The sequence below is a fragment of the Salvelinus namaycush genome, chromosome 11, assembly GCF_016432855.1.
Source record: "Salvelinus namaycush isolate Seneca chromosome 11, SaNama_1.0, whole genome shotgun sequence".
NCBI classification, from domain to species: Eukaryota; Metazoa; Chordata; class Actinopteri; order Salmoniformes; family Salmonidae; genus Salvelinus; species Salvelinus namaycush.
Window position 1 is genome coordinate 33,117,718 of NC_052317.1, and position 27,260 is coordinate 33,144,977.

Consider the following 27,260-nt stretch of genomic DNA (forward strand, 5'->3'; position numbering starts at 1 on the left):
TGCTCCTGATGAGGTGGCGGATGGTCTCCTGAGGGATCTCCTCCCAGACCTGGACTAAAGCATCCGCCAACTCCTGGACAGTCTGTGGTGCAACGTGGCGTTGGTGGATGGAGCGAGACATGATGTCCCAGATGTGCTCAATTGGATTCAGGTCTGGGGAACGGGCGGGCCAGTCCATAGCATCAATGCCTTCCTCTTGCAGGAACTGCTGACACACTCCAGCCACATGAGGTCTAGCATTGTCTTGCATTAGGAGGAACCCAGGGCCAACCGCACCAGCATATGGTCTCACAAGGGGTCTGAGGATCTCATCTCGGTACCTAATGGCAGTCAGGCTACCTCTGGCGAGCACATGGAGGGCTGTGCGGCCCCCCAAAGAAATGCCACCCCACACCATGACTGACCCACCGCCAAACCGGTCATGCTGGAGGATGTTGCTGGCAGCAGAACGTTCTCCACGGCGTCTCCAGACTCTGTCACGTCTGTCACATGTGCTCATGTGCTCAGTGTGAACCTGCTTTCATCTGTGAAGAGCACAGGGCGCCAGTGGCGAATTTGCCAATCTTGGTGTTCTCTGGCAAATGCCAAACGTCCTGCACGGTGTTGGGCTGTAAGCACAACCCCCACCTGTGGACGTCGGGCCCTCATACCACCCTCATGGAGTCTGTTTCTGACCGTTTGAGCACACACATGCACATTTGTGGCCTGCTGGAGGTCATTTTGCAGGGCTCTGGCAGTGCTCCACCTGCTCCTCCTTGCACAAAGGCGGAGGTAGCGGTCCTGCTGCTGGGTTGTTGCCCTCCTACGGCCTCCTCCACGTCTCCTGATGTACTGGCCTGTCTCCTGGTAGCGCCTCCATGCTCTGGACACTACGCTGACAGACACAGCAAACCTTCTTGCCACAGCTCGCATTGATGTGCCATCCTGGATGAGCTGCACTACCTGAGCCACTTGTGTGGGTTGTAGACTCCGTCTCATGCTACCACTAGAGTGAAAGCACCGCCAGCATTCAAAAGTGACCAAAACATCAGCCAGGAAGCATAGGAACTGAGAAGTGGTCTGTGGTCACCACCTGCAGAACCACTCCTTTATTGGGGGTGTCTTGCTAATTGCCTATAATTTCCACTTTTTGTCTATTCCATTTGCACAACAGCATGTGAAATTTATTGTCAATCAGTGTTGCTTCCTAAGTGGACAGTTTGATTTCACAGAAGTGTGATTGACTTGGAGTTACATTGTGTTGTTTAAGTGTTCCCTTTATTTTTTTGAGCAGTGTACTATACACTACAGCCAGAGACTAAACAGCACACGCCCAATCATCAGGGTTTAATATAAAAGTGACATAAAGAAACCAGTTGGAATAAACCAAACATAACTCTTTTTACTGTTTTACAGGCTTGTTTATAAAACTGAGCCAATTAAACATGTTCACACACACTAACTATTGCAACAATTACTGAGACCTTAAAAGCCTATTGGAACAGTTGACTTTGGACACTTTGCTTGTAATGGGCAAACTTTAACAATTCAGCAGCTTAACTAGGGTGATAACTAGGGAGAGGACGGCTAAGAGAGGTCATCCAAGGTCATTCTCTTTACATGAGAAAAGGAAAGATGTCAGAGGTCTATATGTATAAGCCGATTGAGAATTAATATGATCTAGTGTACATTCATTAGTATGAGACTTTCTGTCCCTCAACTGATTTGCATGGCTTGAGTCTTTTTGTGGGCCGTGTGCTATGTTATGGTACAGTGGGGAAGAGAGAAAGAGTTTTCCACCGGAGGCCTGAGGTACATTCTTTACAGATTCTCTAATATTTGCATTGGATGGCGCTGGGGCCTCTCTTAAAGGTGTGTAACTATGTATGAAGGAGGGTGGTAGAGAGAGATGGACCGACCACATAGAGCTCTTTCTGCAGCTGTTAAAATGCTCAGATTCCCCTGCCTACACTACTATTAAAATCACTGTATTACATTTGTGTGTGTGTGTGTGTGTGTGTGTGTGTGTGTGTGTGTGTGTGTGTGTGTGTGTGTGTGTGTGTGTGTGTGTGTGTGTGTGTGTGTGTGTGTGTGTGTGTGTGTGTGTGTGTGTGTGTGTGTGTGTGTGTGTATGCTCACGTACGCCATTTATGTAAAACACACGCAGTGGATCCACCCTGAGTCTTCCCGTCACTCTGTCTGCACTATAAACCCTCAAACTTTACATAGTCAGTTAGCCACACACCTGCCGCCCTTCGACAAGAGAGCCACCAATGCAGGAGCTGGAAGGGAGAAGGTGAGATCTTTGGCCCCAGTGAGGAGACCACACTCAGGCACTGGCCACAGCCTGGCTCTGGGGACGGCTGGTGGTCCTCTGTGGGATCATCAGGGGTGAAAGGAGTCTTTGACCACCATGACGGTGCTAAACTCGGAAGACTTTCGGAAAAAATGTGTGGAACCTTCAACCACCAGGTTCCTGGTGACGACAATTGCTCAGAGAGACATACACTGTTGGGAATCTCCATAGAGGTCCATTTATCTATCCCTACCAACGCAGTTCTCAAACGTGTCACAACACACCCACAACCAGCTAATGATATTAACCAGGGATGCAAAACCCTACAGATGGGAAGAAAATAACCCTGAATAAAAATAGAACCATTTAGCTAATAGAGCTCATGTCTGTCTGGAGTCTGAACTGAGCCAGTTGAGATAAGTAACTCCTCCACTAAGACATAACGTTTTTAGATTGATAGTCAACCAGTGAGAGCTGTAAAGTCTCACTGGATCAAAGGCAGCTGGAGGAGTTTGCCTCTCTTATTCAAATAACTCTAAAACGTGGTATGATATTTCAGTGAGACGTGAAACACAGGAGCCTTTGCCAAGGCTTAATGACATTTATTTTAATAGCACACAAGAGCAAATCTGAGCACAGAAAACGAATCCAAGGATAACAAATAAAAGCGAGACTTGAGCCATGAAAAGAGCTGTCTTAAATCTTAAAATCACGTTTCGGCTGCAGTTTAGCAGGTATTTAGTCTATTAGACGTCTATTAGCTGTCCTTCAGATGATATCAGTTGTCAGCAAGAGCTTTCCACAGTCCCTATGTACTTAAACATAGGTATTGTGTTTGCTCCCTCATCAACCAAAGTGTGGCATGCATTTGTAGATGATTCTAGATTCTAGATAGATAAATCATTTTTCTCTCTTTTTGCCAATCCATTACTTTTATGGAGCCAGCTTTGTCACTTGGGAGTGGCTTATGTGTCTGCCTGCCCCACATTTGACTACTTAATGTGTGACATAATAGGAAGGACTCAAATTTGGGGCAAGATGTCTGTTTGGTCCCTGGTAATAGACCCAATACTGCCCTCCTGCTCAGAGCTCAGCTGATTTTATGGCCTAGTTAAGTTTGGAAAACAACAGTGGGGGCCTTATGGGCCAGCCCTGGCCTGGAGAGGAAAACTCATGAGCTAATGTGCTGAATTAGGGGTTAGGCTACTGCTGCTGCTGCTGCTGGAGCTGAAAGTAAAGGGAACAGTACCAAAGGGTTTAAGGGGAGCCATAGAAAAATATAATTGTATAATTATTTTATGAGAAGTGGTATTATAGTAAACTGACATCTCCACCCAGTGCATATACTCATCCAACCACCTTGGAACACTTAAATCTAAATGATTTGATATAATATTCTAAACCCAACACAATTAAAGGATGCGGGAGAGTATTTCTAGATGTAATATTGTTCATTTAAAATCTTCAACAAAGAGACAGTTCTTGAAGTTATGTATTGGGAGCAACTGAGCATCTTTTAGCAAAGTCATGAAGGGGAATCAACAGTAGTTTACCGGTAATATTTTCCCGAGGCCAGTGGCCCCTCCTTGTGGCAAAACTAGTTACTAATCCCTTCTTCAAAAATGTCAAAGATTGATACAAACTAAGTTAAATGTGCTAAAATGTCAAAGATTGATACAAACTAAGTTAAATGTGCTAAAATGTCAAAGATACAATTATTGTACATTTCATTATCGACTGCAAATCAAATGCCATTTAATCGATCATGACGTATCATAGAACATTGTAGGGGAATAGCACCTGCTTGAAAGAGAAGTTGCCATTGGATGACATTTGACTTCTGCTGACCAATTACAAAGTGGTATTACAGTACGACGGCTCGTGGATCAACTATTTCTATGGGTTCGACATCGTGGAGCTCTGGAGTTACACACCGTTAACTATCGATCAACTGCTGTCGCTGTATCAACATTCAACAGTAATTTGACTAGCAGTAGACACTGTACTTTGTAGCTTGATTTTACCAATGTCAACTGACGGAAAAAGAACGGAATATACATGTGCATATCCACGACAGAAGATAGTCTTGCAATTTGAACCACAATACTTGTTCTGAAAGTCATTTGATATTGCAAAGTGATGGGAAATATTTGTATTTTAAAAAAAAATGGTGAGTGTGTTATTAGGCTACCCCCTTCCCAGTTCCTTTTCGTATTGCCTTGCGGTCTCTGTCAAATAGTAAAATAGCAAGAGCCTTGCTTTTGTTCACCTTGGTTGGTCAAGAGATCTGTAGGATTAGAGGGTGATTTAAAGGGACTATCTAATGAGCCATTACTCTATTCTGGTTAAATTTAGAAACAAGCCATGTCGCAATCGCATATCCTACTGTGTCACTCACAGTGTCAGTGGCTCTGAACGTACTCTCGTTGTTTCGACATGAGAGCCATAACTAAGTACTTGTTGAAAATATATATATATATTTACACATTTTACAAGTTTTGAGTTATCAAATATTGATTGAGTAAAAGGTTTATTCTGAAAACTATTTAGGTTACAAAACACTTCAAACAGAGTGACAGATTCAGGTACCTGAAAGCCTAATCATTTTTCATCCATTTATCATTGCTGTATGGAAATTAAACATACCAAGTATCCATTCATGTCAAATGTGGTTGCATCAGGTGCAATGTCATGCACTGCAGAACCAAAGCCAGCTGTGTTTGACTGCAGGCTGAGGAGTCCTGTCCCGTGGCCCTGTCTGAGCTGTGTCTGGCCCAGGTGTGTCTCAGCCTGGACTCCCTCTGCAGTACGCACCCAGACGGCTCCCTGAGGCTCAGCTGGGCCCCACTGCTCCCACAGGAAATGGCTGATCAGCTACTGCACAAGATGGCTGCCCAGGGTGAGTAGGGAGGGAGGGCGCCAGAGAATGTTCAACAACAAAACACACACAAATGGAATTAAATAAATGTAATGGTTAACAAACCTATGGGTTTAAAAAAGGGAATTTCTATTCAATGGGTTGATTTTACGTAATTTTTTAAAACAAGATATTGTTGTGTCAACCTCCTGGTCATCACTGTTCTCATCCACATTTCAGCCTTACCTCACGTTTTCACTTCTTCTTTTTTCATCCCCTAGGTACGCTAAACGACAGAACAGTCGGTATCTTCCGCAGCTGTGAACAACTCCGTCTGCGCAGAGCTTGTGTCCGCTCCTCCCCCCTCTCTGCAGAGGCCTTCCGTCTGGCCCTCTGCCCTCACCGGCTGCAGGAGCTGGATGCATCCGGGGTCCCTGGGGGCCTCACTGGTGCCCACATCCTCTCAGGCCTGGCCTCCAACCCGGAGTGCAGAGCCAGCCTGCAGAGGCTCACACTGAGCAGGTTCCAGTTGGGCTGGACGTCCCTGGAGATGGAGGAAGAGCAGGTGGGCTTCAGCTCTCTGCAGGGCCTGAGGACACTCAACCTGGCCAACACAGACCTCACAGACCCCTTCCTGGAGGATATCTGTACTCTGCCACAGCTAGAGGTCCTGGACATCTCCAGCACCCCCGTCACGGAGCTGAGCGCCCTGCTGGGTTGCCGGCTTACCCTGAGATCCCTGACTGCCCACGGGCTGAGGCAGCTGGACATGTCACCCGCCAGGGTGATCTCCATCCTTAGCCAGCTCCACGCCCTCAGGCACCTGGACCTCTCTGACGACCGCTTCGCCTCTGCACCGCCATCCGCAGAGAATGACGAAGGGGGGGAGGGGGATGAAGCAGTGAGGCTGCTTCTGGAGGGGGGTTCTGGGATTCTCCCAGCACTTGTGTCTCTGGATGTGTCTGGAAGGAAGAAGGTGACTGAAGGGGCGGTCACGGCCTTCGTCGAGGGGAGGAGAGGGCTTTTGTTCCTGGGGCTTCTGGCTACTGGTGCTGGCTCCTGTGATGTTCTGTCTGGGAAGGACAACTTAAAGGTGAGGTGACCGCCTGGGGGGGATTTTATTGTTCATTACAAAAAATGCCTCCTACTTCATGTTGTCATTTACTTGCTTTGGTGGATCTGAGACAGCTGTGAAGGTGTAAGCAGTAGTTTCAGCTATGACCTATCGAGGCCTATCAGAAAATGTGCAGAAGAAGGAGGAATAAGTGACTGACGAATAATCTTCTTGTGTTTGTCTTTTAGGTGACCGGCGAGGCCAATGAGAAGCAGATCTGTGAATCTCTGAGGAGGTACAGAGAGAGAGAGTGTTTCACACGCGAGGCCCTGGTCCATCTCTACCAGCTGACTAACGACATGTACGACCAGACCAGACCAGACATCCTGAAGGTAACGGTCGGAATATGTCAGTATATAAAATGGCTGAAATTGTGGTTGTTGACATAAGCATTTATACAAAAAGCTTATGTACTGCTTATACATGTGTTATGTATGGGTCATGAATGTGTTATGAAGTCCTTATGTAGGTACCCTTCTCTCCTTCCTGTAGCTGGTGTTGGGAGGGATGCAGAGCTACTCAGAATCTCTCCATGTCCAGCTGGTGGCCTCAGCCTGCGTCTTCAACCTGACCAATCAGGACATGGCTGTGGGCATGCCCCACCCCCTGCTCAGCGCAGTTGTGCATCAGGTGCTGGAAGCCATGAGAAGCTTCCCCAGCCACCAACAGGTATGTGCCCATACACACACACACACACACACTAACATGCACTACATGACCAAAAGTATGTGGAGACCTGCTTGTCGAACATCTCATTCCAAAATCATGGGCATTAATATGGAGTTGGTACCCCCCCTTTGCTGCTTTAACAGCCTTCACTCATCTGGGAAGACTTTCTACTAGATGTTGAAACATTGCTGTGGGGACTTGCTTCCATTCAGCCAAAAGAGCATTAGTGAGGTTGGGTACTGATGTTGGATGATTAGGCCTGGCTTGCAGTCAGTGTTCCAATTCATCTCAAAGGTGTTCGATGGGGTTGATGTCAGGGCTATATGCGGCCAGTCATTTATATATGGACCTTTCTTTGTGCATGGGGTTTTGTCATGATCTATGAGCTGAATAACTGTATTACCTCAAGGCCAGCCCCCTAGCAATTTGAGTTCCAGTCGATGAGCTTCAGCCTCTCTCCATTTGAGTAACCGCTAGCATGATGCTCACACAGCAGAGGGAGAGAGCAATGACGTGGTGCACATATCTGCACATATGTGATGTAGTACACAATTTTCGGGGACCACTTTTGGCTTGTGAGCGCTACTTTAAGAACTACTGGCTAAAAAGTATACAAAAGTACAGGAGAATCCATGTAAGGGACAGGTCTCTAAGGGACAATTATAAACATTCTAAACCACCACTGAAATCCTTTAGGCTTACTCATGATGCTGAAATCAACCAAACACAGCAACGTGAATGAAGCTGTGCATATCTCCAACCATTAGAAAATTAATTTTAAAAAAACAACAACTAATAAATAACATACTGGGCTAATCTTAAAGCATAAACACAAATTATCACACAGAGTTGGCTACTCTCTCTCCTGTACCCATAAAAAAAATCAAGGCCAAATACAATATAAAGTAATACTCTACTGTGTACCGGACGGCAGTAAGGATTGCCACCGAGCTCACATCAAATCAAATCAAATTTTATTTGTCACATACACATGGTTAGCAGATGTTAATGCGAGTGTAGCGAAATGCTTGTGCTTCTAGTTCCGACAATGCAGTAATAACCAACAAGTAATCTAACCTAACAATTCCACAACTACTACCTTATACACACACGTGTAAAGCGATAAAGAATATGTACATAAAGATATATGAATGAGTGATGGTACAGAATGGTATAGGCAAGATGCAGTAGATGGTATAGAGTACAGTATATACATATGAGATGAGTAATGTAGGGTATGTAAACATAAAGTGGCATAGTTTAAAGTGGCTAGTGATACATGTACTACATAAAGATGGCAAGATGCAGTAGATGATATAGAGTACAGTATATACATATGAGATGAGTAATGTAGGGTATGTAAACATTATATTAAGTGGCATTGTTTAAAGTGGCTAGTGATACATTTTTACATAATTTCCATAAATTCCCATTATTAAAGTGGCTGGAGTTGAGTCAGTATGTTGGCAGCGGCCACTAAATGTTAGTGGTGGCTGTTTAACAGTCTGATGGCCTTGAGATAGAAGCTGTTTTTCAGTCTCTCGGTCCCTGCTTTGATGCACCTGTATTGACCTCGCCTTCTGGATGATAGCGGGGTGAACAGGCAGTGGCTCGGGTGGTTGTTGTCCTTGATGATCTTTATGGCCTTCCTGTGACATCGGGTGGTGTAGGTGTCCTGGAGGGCAGGTAGTTTGCCCCCGGTGATGCGTTGTGCAGCGTTGTGGAGACCTCACTACCCTCTGGAGAGCCTTACGGTTGTGGGTGGAGCAGTTGCCGTACCAGGCGGTGATACAGCCCGACAGGATGCTCTCGATTGTGCATCTGTAGAAGTTTGTGAGTGCTTTTGGTGACAAGCCGAATTTCTTCAGCCTCCTGAGGTTCAAGAGGCGCTGCTGCGCCTTCTTCACAACGCTGTCTGTGTGGGTGGACCAATTCAGTTTGTCCGTGATGTGTGCACCGAGGAACTTAAAACTTTCCACCTTCTCCACTACTGTCCCGTCGATGTGGATAGGGGTGGTGCTCCCTCTGCTGTTTCCTGAAGTCCACAATCATCTCCTTTGTTTTGTTGACGTTGAGTGTGAGGTTATTTTCCTGACACCACACTCCGAGGGCCCTCACCTCCTCCCTGTAGGCTGTCTCGTCGTTGTTGGTAATCAAGCCTACCACTGTAGTGTCGTCCGCAAACTTGATGATTGAGTTGGAGGCGTGCATGGCCACGCAGTCGTGGGTGAACAGGGAGTACAGGAGAGGGCTCAGAACGCACCTTTGTGGGGCCCCGGTGTTGAGGATCAGCGGGGTGGAGATGTTGTTACCTACCCTCACCACCTGGGGGCGGCCCGTCAGGAAGTCCAGGACCCAGTTGCACAGGGCGGGGTCGAGACCCAGGGTCTCGAGCTTGATGATGAGTTTGGAGGGTACTATGGTGTTAAATGCTGAGCTGTAGTCGATGAACAGCATTCTCACATTAGGTATTCCTCTTGTCCAGATGGGTTAGGGCAGTGTGCAGTGTGGTTGCGATTGCGTCGTCTGTGGACCTATTGGGTCTGTAAGCAAATTGGAGTGGGTCTAGGGTGTCAGGTAGGGTGGAGGTGATATGGTCCTTGACTAGTCTCTCAAAGCACTTCATGATGACGGAAGTGAGTGCTACGGGGCGGTAGTCGTTTAGCTCAGTTACCTTAGCTTTCTTGGGAACAGGAACAATGGTGGCCCTCTTGAAGCATGTGGGAACAGCAGACTGGGATAAAGATTGATTGAATATGTCCTTAAACACACCAGCCAGCTGGTCTGCGCATGCTCTGAGGACGCGGCTGGGAATGCCGTCTGGGCCTGCAGCCTTGCGAGGGTTAACACGTTTAAATGTTTTACTCACCTCGGCTGCAGTGAAGGAGAGCCCGCAGGTTTTGGTAGCGGGCCGTGTCAGTGGCACTGTATTGTCCTCAAAGCGAGCAAAAAAGTTATTTCGCCTGTCTGGGAGCAAGACATCCTGGTCCGCGACGGGGCTGGTTTTCTTTTTGTAATCCGTGATTGACTGTAGACCCTGCCACATACCTCTTGTGTCTGAGCTGTTGAATTGCGACTCTACTTTGTCTCTATACTGGGACTTAGCTTGTTTGATTGCCTTGCGGAGAGAATAGCTACACTGTTTGTATTCGGTCATGTTTCCGGTCACCTTGCCCTGGTTAAAAGCAGTGGTTCACGCTTTCAGTTTCACGCGAATGCTGCCATCAATCCACTCAACCAGGAGTACCCTATCAGCTCTGACTTTTTTTACCAGGTAAGTTGACTTGAGAACACATTCTCATTTACAGCAATGACATGGGGAACAGTTATAGGAGGGGAGATGAATGAGCCAATTGTAAACTTGGGATGATTAGGTGACTGTGATGGTATGAGAGCCAGATTGGGAATTTAGCCAGGACACCGGGGTTAACACCCCTACTCTTACAATAAGTGCCATGGGATCTTTTAGTGACCACAGAGTCAGGACACCCGTTTAACGTCCCATCCAAAAGACAGCACCCTACACAGGGCAATGTCCCCCAACACTGCCCTGGGGCATTGGGATATTTTTTTAGACCAGACAAATGGGTGCTGCTGGCCCTCCAACACCACTTCCAGCAGCATCTGGTCTCCCATCCAGGACCAACCCTGCTTAGCTTCAGAAGCAAGCCAGCAGTGGGATGCAGGGTGATATGCTGCTGGCCATCAGGCCACGATACAGATTTTATGTACAGAAAACCTGCCAGAGCCCAGAAATCATTTGTCCCCACCAGTATCAGACAGTTAAACAAATAACTCTGCTCAACGACCCCCCCCCCCCCCTCCCCACTCATTTATTTGAACTGTATGAAATGTTCCTTATACAGTGCATTCGAAAAGTCTACAGAGCCCTTGACTTTCTCCAAATGTTGTTACGTTACAGCCTTATTTAAACAATTTTAGAATAGTTTTTTCCCCTCATCAATCTACACACCATACCCCATAATGACAAAGCAAAAACTGTTTTTTAGAGATTTTAGCGAATTTATTCAAAATGAAAAACTTATCACATTTATGGTGTATTGTGTGTCGATTGAGGAAACAATTTCATTAAATCCATTTTAGAATATGGCAATAACGTCACAAAATGTGGAAAAAGTCAAGGGGTCTAAATACTTTCCATCTAAATACTTTCCGAATGCACTCGTCCCCACTAGTTGTTTCGTGTTGTATTGCTTGTGATTTACATTGTTGTGTTGTTACAGGTTTGGGTTTTTCCATTTATGTTTTGAGGTTGGTCTTTTAGCACGTATAGCTCGTTAGCACGTAGGGCGCAACAATTGGTGTCACTTCGGTAGTCAGTATGTGTTATTCCTGGGCTGGTTGCCTTCTCAATAGTGGGAAGGTGTTTCACCTGTACTGGCCCAGATGCTATTTAAGAGTGACTGGCCCAGTTCTCCAGTTGTCTTGATAGATGCGGAGGGTTAACACCTTTAGTTGGCTCGCTCTATTTAGATTTCTAGACAAGCAAATACTTTATCTGATTTTGTATTGCTCCACCTTTTTGGTTTGCTTCCTGTCTGTCTTTAAGTTTGGTGTGGGCTTTTCTTTTGTTTGCCTCTTAGTGGTCAAATTTAGTGGGCACTCACGGGGGGGGGGGGTCTTTTAGGTTCCAGTTGTTGTTACTACAGTAGTCAACTTCAGTGGACGAACCCCTCCTAAAACCCCACCTGTTTTGTTTTGGTTGTTGTCAGTGACTCTTTGTTAGTTCCCCCTTCAGTTTGAGCAACATTATTTGGTTTTCTAGCTGGGGAACATAACAAAATGGGGGCTCATCCAGGACCTTGTTTCCTATGAGTATGTGCTGTGCCCAGATATTTGAGTGTTCAAAATACACTTTTGTGGTAGAGTTTCTACCCAGAGGAGTTATAAGATTGGTGGAATCATTTTGATAGTTGCATAATCACACAGGCTTGTAAAACAAACATAAAGCCATGGACTTTAAGCTGGAAGCATTTGTGGAAAATCCTACATGGGAGATGCTAGATAAATGTACAAAGCCGAATCTGACAGTCCAAAAGCAGTAGTCAGAGTTTATCGGTACTGCTTTGGTGGAGGAAATCCTCTCGGAGAGAGAGGCTGATTAAAAGGGTGCTACGGGTAGTAGAGTACGTCCCGTAGAGGTGCAACTAAGGGAGTTAGAACTAATGGCAAAGTTGGAGCAAAAATTTGAGCTTGAACAACAGAAATTAGAGTTGGAGCATAGGGAAAGACAAAATGAGCGTGCAGTCAAACAACAAGAACGAGAACGTGCAACCAGACTAGAACAAGAACAACATGCACATGCCATTTGATTAAAAGAGATGGAGCTGGCAGCGCGACAAAGGGAGATCGATCTGGAAGCACTCCAAATCCAGTCAAACCATCCTGCACCCTCAACAGAGTTTGATCGTGGTCGAAAGAGCCGACTTGTACCGCCTTTCAACGAAAAGGAGGTGGATGTGTATTTGACTCTTTTTGAGCGGATTGCCACATTCCTAAAATGGCTGTGAGATATTTGGTCACTGCTCCTCCAATGTGTTATTTTGGGAAAAGCTCCACAAGTGTACGCCGCTTTATTTCTTGACCAGAGTTCAGATTATGACACTGTTAAAGCTGCTTTCCTTCGGGCTTACGAGTTGGTAACAGAGGCATACAGACAACAGCTCTGTAAATTACTAAAGACAGAATCACAAAGCCATGTTGAGTTTGCAAGGGAAGAAGCATGTCTTTTTGATTATCAAATCAAATTGTATTTGTCACATGCCCCGAATACAGCAGGTGTTGACCTTACCGTGAAATGTCCGAACTGAATTTGGTAAAAGGGCTTTTATGTACTCTGCGCCAATGTCTTGGAACGCCTTACAAAATACTTTTAAACTGGAAGAACTTGTCCCGATTTGGTATTTTTAAATCACTGATGAATGATCTTGAGACTGATTCCCTGATCTGTCAATGTTTTTAATTTGCTGTTTTTGATTTTTGTTATACTCTTGTGAATTCTATGGTTTTTACTAGATTACTTGGAGTTTTTCATGTTGTTTGTCTGTAATTTTTGTAATGACTTGGTGCTGCCTATCTTGGCCAGGACGCTCTTGACGAGATTTTAAATCTCAATGAGCCCTTCCTGGTTAAATAAAGGTTAAATAAAATAAAATAAATGTTCACTTACAAGCCCTTAACCAACAATGCAGTTTTAAGAAAATAGAGTTAAGGAAATATTTACTAAATAAACTAAAGTAAAAAAATATAAGTAAAGTTACACAATAAAATAACAATAATTAGGCTATATACAGGGGGTACCAGTAATGAGTCAATGTGAGGGGGTACAGGTTAGTCGAGGTAATTTGTACATATAGGTAGGGGTAAAGTGACTATGCATAGATAATAAACAGCAAGTAAATTCTTCAACATAGAAATGCTACCAAAAAGAGTTTACTGAAACTTGTTACAAATGACAGTCACCTATGATTCACCAAATTATATTTTGAAAGAGGAAGCAAAGTACTTTAAGCATATGTTTTCGTTTCATTCTCCTCCATCTCCTCTAACCGAAGCTAATTGTATGGATTTTTTTTCTATAAATAATGTAAAATGAACAGCCATACAGAAAGACACATGTGAAGGTGAAATTACAGAGGAGGAACTTCTTGATGTAATTAAAGCCTTTAAGTCCAGGAAAACTCCAGCGCTGGATGGCATACCAATTTTTTTATATACTCAGAGGACCGTTATTAGCATGTTTTAACCACTCCTATGTAAATGGTATATTATCAGACACTCAACAAGGTCTGATTCCATTATTACTGAAACAGGATACAAGTGGGAAATATAAAGAATTGGAGGCCCTTAAACCTCATTGTTGTGATGCAAACATTCTAGCAAAATGTATAGCGCATAGAATTAAAAAGGTATTGTCTGACATTATTCATTCTAATCAGACAGGTTTTTTACATGGACAATACATTGGAGATAATATAAGGCAAGTACTGGAAACAATAGAACACGATGAAAAATCTGGGAAACCAGGCCTGCTATTCATAGCAGACTTTAGAAAAGGCTTCTGATAAAGTACAACTGGAGTTTATGTATAAATGCCTGGAACATTTCCATTTTGGAGAGTCTCTTTATAAAATGGGTTAAAATAATGTATAGTAACCCTAGGTGTAAAATAGTAATTAATGGCTACTTCTCAGAAAGTTTTAAACTGTCAAGAGGAGGAAAGCAAGGTTATCCACTATCGGCATATCTATTTATTATGACCATCGAAAAGTTAGCTATTAAAATCAGATCCAACAATAATATCAAGGGATTAGAAGTACAGGGCTTAAAAACTAAGGTGTCATTGTACACTGATGATTCATGTTTTCTTTTAAATCCACAACTTGGATCCCTCCACAGCCAGATAATTTTTCTAACCTCTCTGGATTACAACCAAATTATGATGTGTACTATATTACGTATTGTATCACTTTTTTTTTTTTTACTTTACCATGTAGTTTACCAATAAAATGGTCTGATGGTGATGTGGATATACTCGGTATACATATCCTGAAAGAAAGAAATGATCTCAGTCCAATACATTTTTATAGAAAGTTAGCAAAAATAGATCTTGCTACCATGGAAAGGTAAATACCTTTCTATTTGTGGAAAAATCACCCTGATTAACTCTTTAGTCATATCCCAGTTTACCTATTTACTTAAGGTCTTGCTTACACCTAGCGAACAGTTTTTTTTATTATATGAGAAAAAATATACAATTTTATTTGGACTGGCAAGCGAGACAAAATTGAACGGGCCTATATATATAATGAATATGAATTTGGAGGGCAGAAATGACTAAATATTAAAGCATTAGACCTCACACTATAGGTTTCAGTCATACAAAAGTTATACTTAAATCCAAACTGGTGTTCTAGTAGATCTTAGATTAAAAATGTCTCACCCTATGTTCAAGAAATGCCTTTTCCCCTTTATTCAGATTACAACCTGTCACTTTCAGTTATTTGAAAAGGAAATCATCTCCACATATCACTATTTTTAAAACAAGCCATAGAAAGTTGGTTGCAATTTCAATTTAATCCACCAGAAAAGACAGAACAAGTAACACAACAAATATTGTGGTTAAACTCAAATATACTAATTGATAAAAAAAAACATTATTTTTTTATATATATATTTTTTTAAGTATAATCTTCGTAAATGATATCATAAATACCACTGGTGGAGTTATGTCATACATACAGCTAACTTAAATATATGGAAATGTCTGCTCTACCCAAAATTACAACCAACTAATTTCAGCATTATCGCAAAAATGGAAGAGGAAAGTGTAAGGGGGAAAAAGTAAGGAACTCGTCTGTCGCACATGCATTAAAGACCATAATTGGTTAAATAAAATTGTGATTAACAAAAATGTATACCAGTTTCATTTAAGGACCAAAACATTGACAGCTGTGCCATATAGATTGCAAACTAGTTGGGAAGAGATTTTTGACGTAACCATTCTATGGCACATGGTTTATGAACTGATACGCAAAACGACGCCGGATTCAAAACGTATAATTTTTTATTTAAATTATTACACAGAATTCTTGCAACCAACAGAATTGTTTTTATATGGGGGATACAACCTTCCCAGCTCTGCAGATTTTGCTGCGAAGAGACAGAATCATTAGATAATTTGTTTTGGTACTGTCCATATGTAGCTTGTTTTTGGTCACAGGTCCAGGAATGGCTGAAGAATTGCAATATTTACCTGGAGCTAACCCTGCAGATAGACTATGACTTTTCAGATTGCCAAGAAGTGCTATCGAGAGTGGTGGGAAAAGTACACAATTGTGATACTTGTGTAAAAGTAAAGATACCTTCAAAAAAAATTACTCAAGTACAAGTCACCCAGTAAAATACTACTTGAGTAAAAGTCTAAGTATTAGGTTTTAAATCTACTTAAGTATCAAAAGTAAATGTAATTGCTAAAATATACTTAAGTATCAAAAGTAAAAGTATGAATCATTTCAAATTCCATATAAACCAAATGGCATTTTTTTTTGTTTTTAAACAAACGGAAAGCCAGTGGCACACTCCAACCCTCACACATAATTTACAAACTACGCATTTGTGTTTAGTGAGTCTGCCAGATCAGAAGCAGTAGGGATGATCAGGCATGTTCTCTTGATAAGTGTGTAAAATGTAACAAGTACTTTTGGGTGTCAGGGAAAATGTATGGAGTAAAAAATACATTATTTCCTTCAGGAATGTAGTGAAATAAAAGTACAAGTTCTCAAAAATATAAATAGTAAAGTACAGATACCACAAAAAACGACTTAAGTAGTACTTTAAAGTAGTTTTACTTAAGTACTTTACACCACTGTCATTCGATCAATAATATAATAATAATTTTTGCAAATTTTTTTATTTTCAATTTACAGTCCGTAGAAAGAATGAGAATAGAAGGTTCAGAACTTTTGTGAAATATCCCAGCACAGTTGAAAAATATGTGGCAAATAGAAATCCAATATGAATGGTGTTAAGAGATAGATGGGAGGGGTTGAATGGAGCTGAAGGTTGGGAATAATAACAACAAGATAACTAAAACATACTGGGCCCGTAAAACGTATATAGGTTAAGAACTTTTTTGAAAGAGCACAGTTTGAAAGATATGGCAAATAAAAATCAAACCGGATGGACATCATAAATGTATGGGAGAGGTTGAAGGCAGAGGAAGGACAAGAGATAAAAACAAACAAAATAAAACTATTGTAAAATAGACTGTCCATAACATTTATATAGTATGTATAAGCTGGAAATACAGGCCTAAGTGTTGTTGTTCACTAGATTGCTCAAACTGGGGTAGGGGTGGTAGGGTTGGAAGGTAATAAAGGAAATTTATTAAAAAAGATGTGTGTGTGTGTATATATATTACAGTTGAAGTCGGAAGTTTACATACACTTAGGTTGGAGTCATTAAAACTCGTTTTTCAACCACTCCACAAATTTCTTGTTAACAAACTATAGTTTTGGCAAGTCGGTTAGGACATCTACTTTGTGCATGACACAAGTCATTTTTCCAACAATTGTTTACAGACAGATTATTTCCCTTATAATTTACTGTATCACAATTCCAGTGTGTCAGAAGTTTACATACACTAAGTTGACTGTGCCTTTAAACAGCTTGGAAAATTCCAGAAAATTATGTCATGGCTTTAGAAGCTTCTGATAGGCTAATTGACATCATTTGAGTCAATTGGAGGTGTACCTGTGGATGTATTTCAAGGCCTACCTTCAAACTCAGTGCCTCTTTGCTTGACATCATGGGAAAATCAAAAGAAATCAGCCAAGACTTCAGAAAAATAATTGTAGACCTCCACAAGTCTGGGTCATCCTTGGGAGCAATTTCCAAACGCCTGAAGGTACCACATTCATCTGTACAAACAATAGTATGCAAGTATAAACACCATGGGACCACGCAGCCGTCATACTGCTCAGGAAGGAGACGCGTTCTGTCTCCTAGAGATTAATATACTTTGGTGCGAAAAGTGCAAATCAATCCCAGAACAACAGCAAAGGACCTTGTGAAGATGCTGGAGGAAACCGGTACAAAAGTATCTATATCCACAGTAAAACGAGTCCTATATCGACATAACCTGAAAGGCCGCTCAGCAAGGAAGAAGCCACTGCTCCAAAACCTCCATAAAAAGCCAGACTACGGTTTGCAACTGCACATGGCGACAAGGATCGTACTTTTTGGAGAAATGTCCTCTGGTCTGATGAAACAAAAATAGAACTGTTTGGCCATAATGATCATCGTTATGTTTGGAGGATAAAGGGGGAGGCTTGCAAGCGTAAGAACACCATCCCAACCGTGACGCACAGGGGTGGCAGCATCATGTTGTGGGGGGTGCTTTGCTGCAGGAGGGACTGGTGCACTTCAAATTATGTGGATATATTGAAGCAACATCTCAAGACATCAGTCAGGAAGTTTGGTTGCAAATGGGTCTTCCAAATGGACAATGACCCCAAGCATACTTCAAAGTTGTGGCAAATGGAAAGGACAACAAAGTCAAGGTATTGGAGTGGCCATTACAAAGCCCTGACCTCAATCCTATAGAACATTTGTGGGCAGAACTGAAAAAGTGTGTGAAATGAAGGAGGCCTTCAAACCTGACTCTGTCAGGAGGAATGGGCCAAAATTCAACCAACTTATTGTGGGAAGCTTGTGGAAGGCTACCTGAAACATTTGACCCAAGTTAAACAATTTAAAGGCAATGCTACCAAATACTAATTGAGTGTATGTAAACTTCTGACCCACTGGGAATGTGATGAAAGAAAAATAAAAGTTTAAATAAATTATTCTCTCTACTATTATTCAGACATTTCACATTCTTAAAATAAAGTGGTGATCCTAACTGACCTAAGACAGGGAATTTTTACTAGGATTAAATGTCAGGAGTTGTGAAAAACTGAGTTTAAATGTATTTGGCTAAGGTGTATGTAAATTTCCGACTTCAACTGTACATACATACATATACACATGTATATATTTGAAAGAAATATATACACTAACGTTCAAAAGTTTGGGCTCACTTAGAAATGTCCTTGTTTTTGAAAGAAAAGCACTTTTTTGTCCATTAAAATAACAACAAATTGATCAGAAATACAGTGTAGACATTGTTCATGTTGTAAATGACTATTGTAGCTGAAAACGGCAGTTTTTAATGGAATATCTACGTAGACGTTCAGAGGCCATTATCAGCAACCATCACTCCTGTGTTCCAATGGCACGTTGAGTTAGCTAATCCAAGTTTATCATTTTAAAAGGCTAATTGATCATTAGAAAACCCTTTTGCAATTATGTTAGCACAGCTGAAAACTGTTGTGCTGGCTCCAGGTCATCTATAAGTCTTTGCTAGGTAAAGCTCCGCCTTATCTCAGCTCACTGGTCACCATAACAACACCCACCCGTAACACACGCTCCAGCAGGTATATCTCACTGGTCATCACCCAAAGCCAACACCTCCTTTGGCCGCCTATCCTTCCAGTTCTCTGCTGCCAATGACTGGAACAAATTGCAAAAATCGATGAAGTTGGAGACTTATATCTCCCTCACTAACTTTAAGCATCAGCTATCTGAGCAGCTCACCGATCGCTGCAGCTGTACATAGCCCATCTGTAAATAGCCCATCCAACTACCTACCTCAACCCCAAATTGTTTTTATTTACTTTTTTTTGCTCTTTTGCACACCAGTATTTCTACCTGCACATCATCATCTGTACATCTATCACTTGTGTTAATTGGCTAAATTTTAATTACTTCGCTACTATGGCCTATTTATTGCCTTACCTCCTTACTCCATTTGCACACACACTGTATATAGATTTTTCTATTGTTATTGACTGTACTTTTGTTTATCACATGTGTAACTCTGTGTTGTTTTTTTGTCGCACTGCTTTGCTTTATCTTGGCCAGGTCGCAGTTGTAAATGAGAACTTGTTCTCAACTGGCCTACCTGGTTAAATAAAGGTGAAATAGAAAGTGCCATTGGAACACAGGAGTAATGGTTGCTGATAATGGACCTCTGTACGCTATGTAGATATTCCATTAAAAATCTGCTGTTTCCAGCTACAATAGTCATTTACAACATTAACAATGTCTACACTGTATTTATGATCAATTTGATGTTATTTTAATGGGCAAAAAAAAGTGTTTTTCTTTGAAAAACAAGGACATTTCTAAGTGACCCCAAACTTTGAACGGTAGTACCGTTCAAAGTTTGGGGTCACTTAGAAATGTTCTATATTAAATGAGTTGCAAAATGAATAGTACATATAGTCAAGACGTTGACAAGATTATAAATAATGATTTCTAATTGAAATAATAATAATTGTGTTCTTCAAACTTTGCTTTTGTCAAATAATCCTCCATTTGCAGCAATTACAGCCTTGCAGACCTTTGGCATTCTAATTGTCAATTTGTTGAGGTAATCTGAAGAGATTTCACCCCATGCTTCCTGAAGCACCTCCCACAAGTTGGATTGGCTTGATGGGCACTTCTTACGTGCCATACGGTCAAGCTGCTCCCACAACCGCTCCATAGGGTTAAGATCTGGTGACTGTTCTGGCCACTCCATTATAGACAGAATACCAGCTGACTGCTTCTTCCCTAAATAGGTCTTGCATAGTTTGGAGCTGTGCTTTGGGTCATTGTCCTGTTGTAGGAGGAAATTGGCTCCAATTAAGCACCGTCCACAGGGTATGGCAAGGCGTTGCAAAATGGAGCGATAGCCTTCCTTCTTCAAGATCCCTTTTACCCTGTACAGATCTCCCACTTTACCACAACCAAAGCACCCCCAGACCATCACATTGCCTCCACCATGCTTGACAGATGGCGTCAAGCACTCCTCCAGTATCTTTTAATTTTTTCTGCGTCTCACGAATGTTCTTTGTGATCCGAACACCTCAAACTTAGATTTGTCTGTCCATAACACTTTTTTCCAATCTTCCTCTGTCCAGTGTCTGTGTTCTTTTTCCCATCTTCATTTCTTTTTATTGGCCAGTCAAAGATATGGCTTTTTCTTTGCAACTCTGGCTAGAAGGCCAGCATCCCGGAGTCGCCTTCACTGTTGACGTTGAGACTGGTGTTTTGCGGGTACTATTTAATGTAGCTGCCAGTTGAGGAATTGTGAGGCGTCTGTTTCTCAAACTAGACACTCTAATGTACTTGTCTTCTTGCTCAGTTGTGCACCGGGGCCTCCCACTCCTCTTTCTATTCTGGTTAGAGACTGTTTGTGCTGTTCTGTGAAGGGAGTAGTACGAGATCTTCAGTTTCTTGGCAATTTCTCGCATGGAATAGCCTTCATTTCTCAGAATAAGAATACACTGACGAGAATATTAAAGCTGATCTACCCCCTAAAAAAATACAATTAAATAAAGAGGGGGGTAGGTGTCAATGCAAATAGTCTGGTTGGCTATTTGATTAATTGTTCAGCAGTCTTATGGCTTGGGGGTAGAATCTGTTAAGGATTCTTTTGGACCTAGACTTGGAGCGCCGGTACCGTTTGCCGTGCAGTAGCAGAGAGAACTTGGTTGACTGGAGTCTTTGACAATTTTTTGGGCCTTCCTCTGACGCCGGCTAGTATATAGGTCCTGGATGGCAGGAAGCTTGGACCCAGTGATGTATTGGGCTGTACGCACTACCCTGTGTAGCGCCTTGCGGTCAGAGGCCGAGCAGTTGCCATACCAGGCGGTGATGCAACCGGTCTCGATGCTCTTGATGGTGCAGCTGTCAAACTTTTTGAGGATCTGGGGACCCATGTCAAATATTTTCAGTCTCCTGAGGGGGAAAAGGCGTTGTCGTGCCCTCTCCACGACTTTCTTGGTGTGTTTGGACCATGATAGTTTGTTGGTGATGTGGACACCAAGGAACTTGAAACTCTCGACCCGCTACACTACATCCATGTCGCTGTGAATGGGGGCATGTTCAGCCCTCCTTTCCTGTAGTCCACGATCATCTCCTGTGTCTTGTTCACGTTGAGGGAGAGGTTGTTGTCCTGGCACCACACTGCCAGGTCTCTGACGTCCTACCTATAGGTTGTCTCATCGTTGTTGGTGATCAGGCCTACCACCGTTGTGTCATCAGCAAACCTAATGATGATGTTTGAGTCGTGCTGGGCCATGCAGTTGTGGGTGAACAGGGAGTACAGGAGGGGACTAAGCAAGCACTCCTGAGGGGCCCCTGTGTTGAGGATTAGTGTGGCAGATGTGTTGTTGCCTACCCTTACCACCTGGGTGCTGCCCGTCAGGAAGTCCAGGATCCAGTGACAGAGGAAGGTGTTTAGTCCCAGGGTCCTTAGCTTAGTGATGAGCTTTGTGGGCCCTATGGTGTTGAAAGCCCTATGGTGTTGAAGGCTGGGCTGTAGTCAATGAACAGCATTCTCACATAGGTGTTCCTTTTGTCCAGGTGGGAAAGGGCAGTGTGGAGTGTGATTGGGATTGCGTCATCTGTGGATCTGTTGGGGCGGTATGCGAATTGGAGTGGGTCTAGGGTTTCCGGGATAATGGTGTTGATGTGAGCCATGACCAGCCTTTTAAAGCACTTCATGGCTACCGACGTGAGTGCTACAGGGCGGTAGTCATTTAGGCAGGTTACCTTAGTGTTCTTGGGCACAGGGACTATGGTGGTCTGCTCGAAACATGTAGGTATTACAGACTCGGTCATGGAGAGGTTGAAAATGACAGTGAAGACACTTGCCAGTTGGTCCGCAAATGCTCTGAGTACATGTCCTGGTAATTCACCTGGCCCCGCGGCCTTGTGAATGTTGACCTGTTTAAAGGTCTTGCTCACATTGGCTACAAAGAGTTAAGCTGGTCTAGAGTTTTTTTTTTTCCTGTGGTTGCATATGTGATATGCTGGTAGAATTTGCCTGCATTAAAGTCCCCAGCCACTAGGAGCAGCATTTCTTGATGAGCATTTTCTTGTTTGCTTATGGCCTTATACAGCTTGTTTAAGGCGGTCTTAGTGCCAGCGTCGGTTTGTAGTGGTAAATAGACGGCTACGAAAAATATAGATGAAAACTCTCTTGGTAGATAGTGTAGTCTACAGCTTATCATGAGGTACTCTACCTCAGGCGAGCAATACCTCGAGACTACCTTAATATTAGACATCGCGCACCAGCTGTTATTGACAAATAGACACGCACCCCCACCCCTCGTCTTACCGGACGTAGCTGCTGTGTCCTGCCGATGCATGGAAAAACCCAGCCAACTGTATATTATCCGTGTTGTCGTTCAACCACAACTCTGTGAAACATAAGATATTATAGTTTTTAATGTCCTGTTGGTAGGATAGTATCGAACCGAGCTCATCCAGTTTATTCTCCAGTGATTGAGCGTTGGCTAATAGAACGGATGGTAGAGCCGGGTTACCCACTCGCCGACGAATTCTCACAAGGCACCATGATCTCCGCCCCCTGTATTTCCTTCTTTTCTTAATGCGAATGACGTGGATTTGGGCCTTGTCTGAGACCAACATTATATCCTTCGCGTCCGACTCATTAAAGAATAATCTTTGTCCAGTTTAAGGTGAGTAATCGCTGTTCTGATATCCAGAAGCTCTTTTCGGTCATAATAGATGGTAGCATCAACATTATGTACAAAATAAGTTACAAACAATGCGAAAAAACACACAAAATAGCACATTTGGTTAGAAGCCTGTAAAACGGCAGCCATCCCCTCCGGCTCCATTAATCAACAGTGTTTGGTGTGGTTGTCAAGAGGTCAAGGACCTTGAGGATTTAAAGACACTCATACAGTGATTCCTTCTTTGAAAGTTGCGAGCTTACACCGCAGGACTTAGAGGTTCCCAGCGTCACGGCTTCATTGCTCCAGACCACCGCAAGGGGGAGTTAGAGCACTCATACATTTGGTCTCAATGTTTTTATATGACCAATCATATAGAGTGGTTCCAATGACGAAGTTGATGCGAGCCACCCGTCCCTGGTGACTTCCTTTAGCAAAGATGGCTGACAAAACATTACGGTGGAAGCAAAATGTAAGTCATTATAACATTATAACGAGTCATGCAAAAGGTATACAATTGAGAGGAATATGTTAATTAATGAAGAGATCAAACGATTGTGCATATTTTTTCGGCATAAAGTTAATTTACGAAAATTGCTATTTAGCAAGTTAGCTGACTAGCTAACATTAGCCAGCTAGCTAGCTAGTGTTATGACATGAGTATGAAATTGTAATTTGTGTTATTGTTTTAGGTGCTCCTGAGAAAACCAGCAAACCAGGCCAGTCTTGTGAAACAGTGGATGTAAATGATCTAGCTAGCTAAAGCATTTACTGCAAATTGAATGTACTATTGTGTTAGCTTGCCTTGCTTATATTTTCCATGCAATGCAGCTGAAGTAACATAGCTAGTTAACTATTTATTTGCCTATTGTGGTGGAGGATAAAAATAACTGTATGCCTATGGATGTGTAGCTAGCTACAGTATGTAGCCGATCTCTGTATGAACCCTGAAACGTTTGGTATGAATATTAGTTCAGAACCTATGAACCTCATCTATCATAATTGTTGTATTGACTTCAAGTCTGAATGGCATTAATAAAGCTATGGATTGAGTAGAATATTATAACTTTATTGTGCCAAGGATGCAAGTCCTATATACATATACTGTAGTTATTACCACGCATGAGATCCCCACATTGTAGCCTGTACACTGAATATATTCCCTGATCATGTACTCTTCCTTGGCAAATTAATGTGCGGTTCAGGTATAAATCTCTGACATTCTTATTCAGTCATATCCAATACTAGGTGTATCAAACTCCATTCTTTGAATGATGCTGTGTCTGCATGTATGTATTACAATTATACACTTAAACAGTGTTTACCGCTCCTGCTCCTGGGACATCAATGATTACACATTGTAACTATGCAATAGACTAGAAAAATTATTTAAGTAAAGGCTGATTTGTAATTCATATATACAGAAAAAAAAACAGTACACTACACGCCCCATGCATATCTAACTCCATCTGCATTAATCTGAGGACACAGGATAGGTGTAGTATTTCAATGAGATACTTACTTTCAACCAGTGGATAATGTGAAACGCTTTATTGAAAGTTCATTAGCCAGGTGTTATAAGTACATAATACATGCATTATATGTAACTGACAGTTAGACTTACAGGTTATGTCGTTGTTTTGTGTTTGAATTGTGTAACTGACAGTTAGACTTACAGGTTATGTTGTTGTTTTGTGTTTGAATTGTTTACGTGTCCGCTGTGCGGGGAAATGATAAGACAAGCGGAACTACGTAGCTAATAACTGTTGTAACGGGGATTCTTATTGTAGCAACACACTTTTGGAGGGAAGGCAATCCCGCGCTGTGTTAGCTAAGTTTTTATGTCATCGGGTGTAGTTCATAAAGTTTGAAGCGTATATGTTAGGATGGTAACGTTATAATAATTAAGGATGAAGCGTGAATTCATGCCAGGAATAATAAGTGTGAAGTTTGATTTCCTCCCTTCTGTAATAAGCAGCCAATGAGGTATTTTTCCTTCATTCATGTGTTTAATCTAATACTGTTATAGCGCCGGCTAAACTGTTTATGTATGTAAGCACTTCAGAGTTATACCAAGCTAATAAGTTACTCGTAAGATAAGGTTGTAAGAGTATGCTTAACTGTATTTTTCATTTACTTTATAGTTCTCACGGAAGGTGATAATTCTGACTAAATCTACAGAATAAAGCCGCCAGTTAAAATCAAGGAACGGTTGTGCTCGTGGTTACTGGAGGGAGCTACATTATAAATATTATAATTGTAATATTATAAATACAAGTTAAATCTGTACTTCAATGCACATATGGTGTGCATTATAAATAAAGAGGCACAAAGAGGAGGTGTGGAGAGAGGTGTAGAGAGAGGTGTAGAAGACAGAAAAGGAAAGATGTAAAACAGAGGAGCAGGGAAGACCGCATATGATTAATGAATTACAGTGCTACCCTAATGTTCTCTCAGTTGATCACAATTACATAGTGTCTCTAGTGGTGTCTCCTAACCAGCCTTGGGCTCCCAGTCGGCCCCGAGGTTATCTTAAGAGCGGGTGGGGTGGAGATGATTTGACTGGCTTCCTCTCACATCAAAACATACCTGCAGACGAGAGACAGATGGATAGAGAGAGAGCATGAATAAGCTTTGTTTTTTTTATTCTAACACTGTCAGTCATTATAATCATCAGGAGGTGAAATGCAAAACTGACCTTGGATCATTACCTGTGGGACTACTACATCTCTATCTGTATTTCAATGTAAAGCATCTCTTTAATAATACTTCCTGTTGACCTGACCAAGTGACCTCTCACCTATGATCACGCTGTGCCCTCTGTCAGCAAGTTCAGATGCGGGAGGGGTTCACCAACACAGCTGATATAACTCTGTGTGTGTAGTCTCACCTGGTGTCCACACTAAGTGGCTACAGAGTACTTTATGCTGAAAAACAGACACATGAGGACAAACAATAGAAGATAATGGCATTATTAGACATTTACATTACCAGATCACAAATGAATACATAAGTACCACTTGAAGCTTGATGATGACTTGATCATTTGAATCAGTTGTGTAGTGCTAAGGCAACAGCTGCTGAGGTGTCAGGTTCACCTCTGTACTTAAAGGATGATTATTCCAACTCTCTGTGAAATGCTGCAGATCTGCCCACAGACGAGGTAGGAACATATATCCCACACAGAAGAGGTGGATAGAATGCGACAGGCCAAGGTAGCCTTCTTCCTCCAAACTGTGCAGCAAGTTGGAGTACTGACATGTCACAGCATTTCAAACATCGTTCCACTCCGTCAGAGAGAAAGAAAAGGTTTTGTTGGGGGAGGAACCTAATCTCTGTGGTCTTCCTCCATGAATAGTGAACACTGAGGTGGGTCCGAGGTTATAGAAATACAAGTTGTGTGTGCCTCTGTGTGGTTACTGACTGTATGTGACGCAGACACCTATCTGAGTGTACTTGAAACATTTAAATATAGAGGGCTATGTGTCTCACCACTTGGTGATTGCAAGGCCAACCCCCAGGGAATTCATGACTAGGCAGCTGTAACCGATGTGAAAATCCGGGTCACTGCACCAATGTAACAGTATAACTTTACGTCTGTCCCCTCGCCCATACCCGGGCGCGAACCAGGGACCCTCTGCACACATCAACAACAGTCACCCACGAAGCATCGTTACCCATCGCTCCACAAAAGCCGCGGCCCTTGCAGAGCAAGGGGAACCACTACTTCAAGGTCTCAAAGCGAGTGACGTCACCGTTTGAAAGGCTATTAGCGCGCACCACCGCTAACTAGCTAGCCATTTCACATCGGTTACACAGCCACAGGGGCTTGATAGCCCAGTGAAAATGGTGTGTTTATGTGGTGTAAATCTGAAAATTAGCAGCTGACATCTTAAGGTTTTTTAAATTAATGCATGTGAGACCGGCTCCAAGTACAACAAGACAGGAAGAGAAAAAAATAACGTATAACAGTTTAATTACCTCTGGTTATGGAGACTTTTGCCAGCAATAAAGCTTCCACGGCCTGTTCCTCGGACAGTGAACATACATCTGGCAATATCTACATTTTCGACCCCTTGATCAGCTCGCACTCTGAAGGTAAAGAAAATAGCTTATTTTTTATAGATATGAAAACAATAACTGAGATACAGTGGGGAGAACAAGTATTTCACATGACGATTTTGCAGGTTTTCCTACTTACAAAGCATGTAGAGTTCTGTAATTTTTATCATAGGTACACTTCAACTGTGA

General features: G+C 42.4%; 1 protein-coding gene across 1 annotated transcript in view; it reads left to right on the forward strand.

Moving 5' to 3' along the window:
* The first annotated feature begins 4,188 nt into the window (after nt 1-4,188).
* Nucleotides 4,189-27,260, forward strand: part of LOC120056040 (protein zyg-11 homolog) — a 33,679-nt gene continuing 10,607 nt past the window's right edge. Inside the window, exons 1-5 of the mRNA XM_039004179.1 lie at nt 4,189-4,445; nt 5,006-5,174; nt 5,414-6,225; nt 6,435-6,578; nt 6,739-6,915. Coding sequence (XP_038860107.1) covers nt 4,443-4,445; nt 5,006-5,174; nt 5,414-6,225; nt 6,435-6,578; nt 6,739-6,915 — 1,305 coding nt within the window. The 5' untranslated portion in view covers nt 4,189-4,442. The remainder of the gene's footprint in view (nt 4,446-5,005; nt 5,175-5,413; nt 6,226-6,434; nt 6,579-6,738; nt 6,916-27,260) is intronic.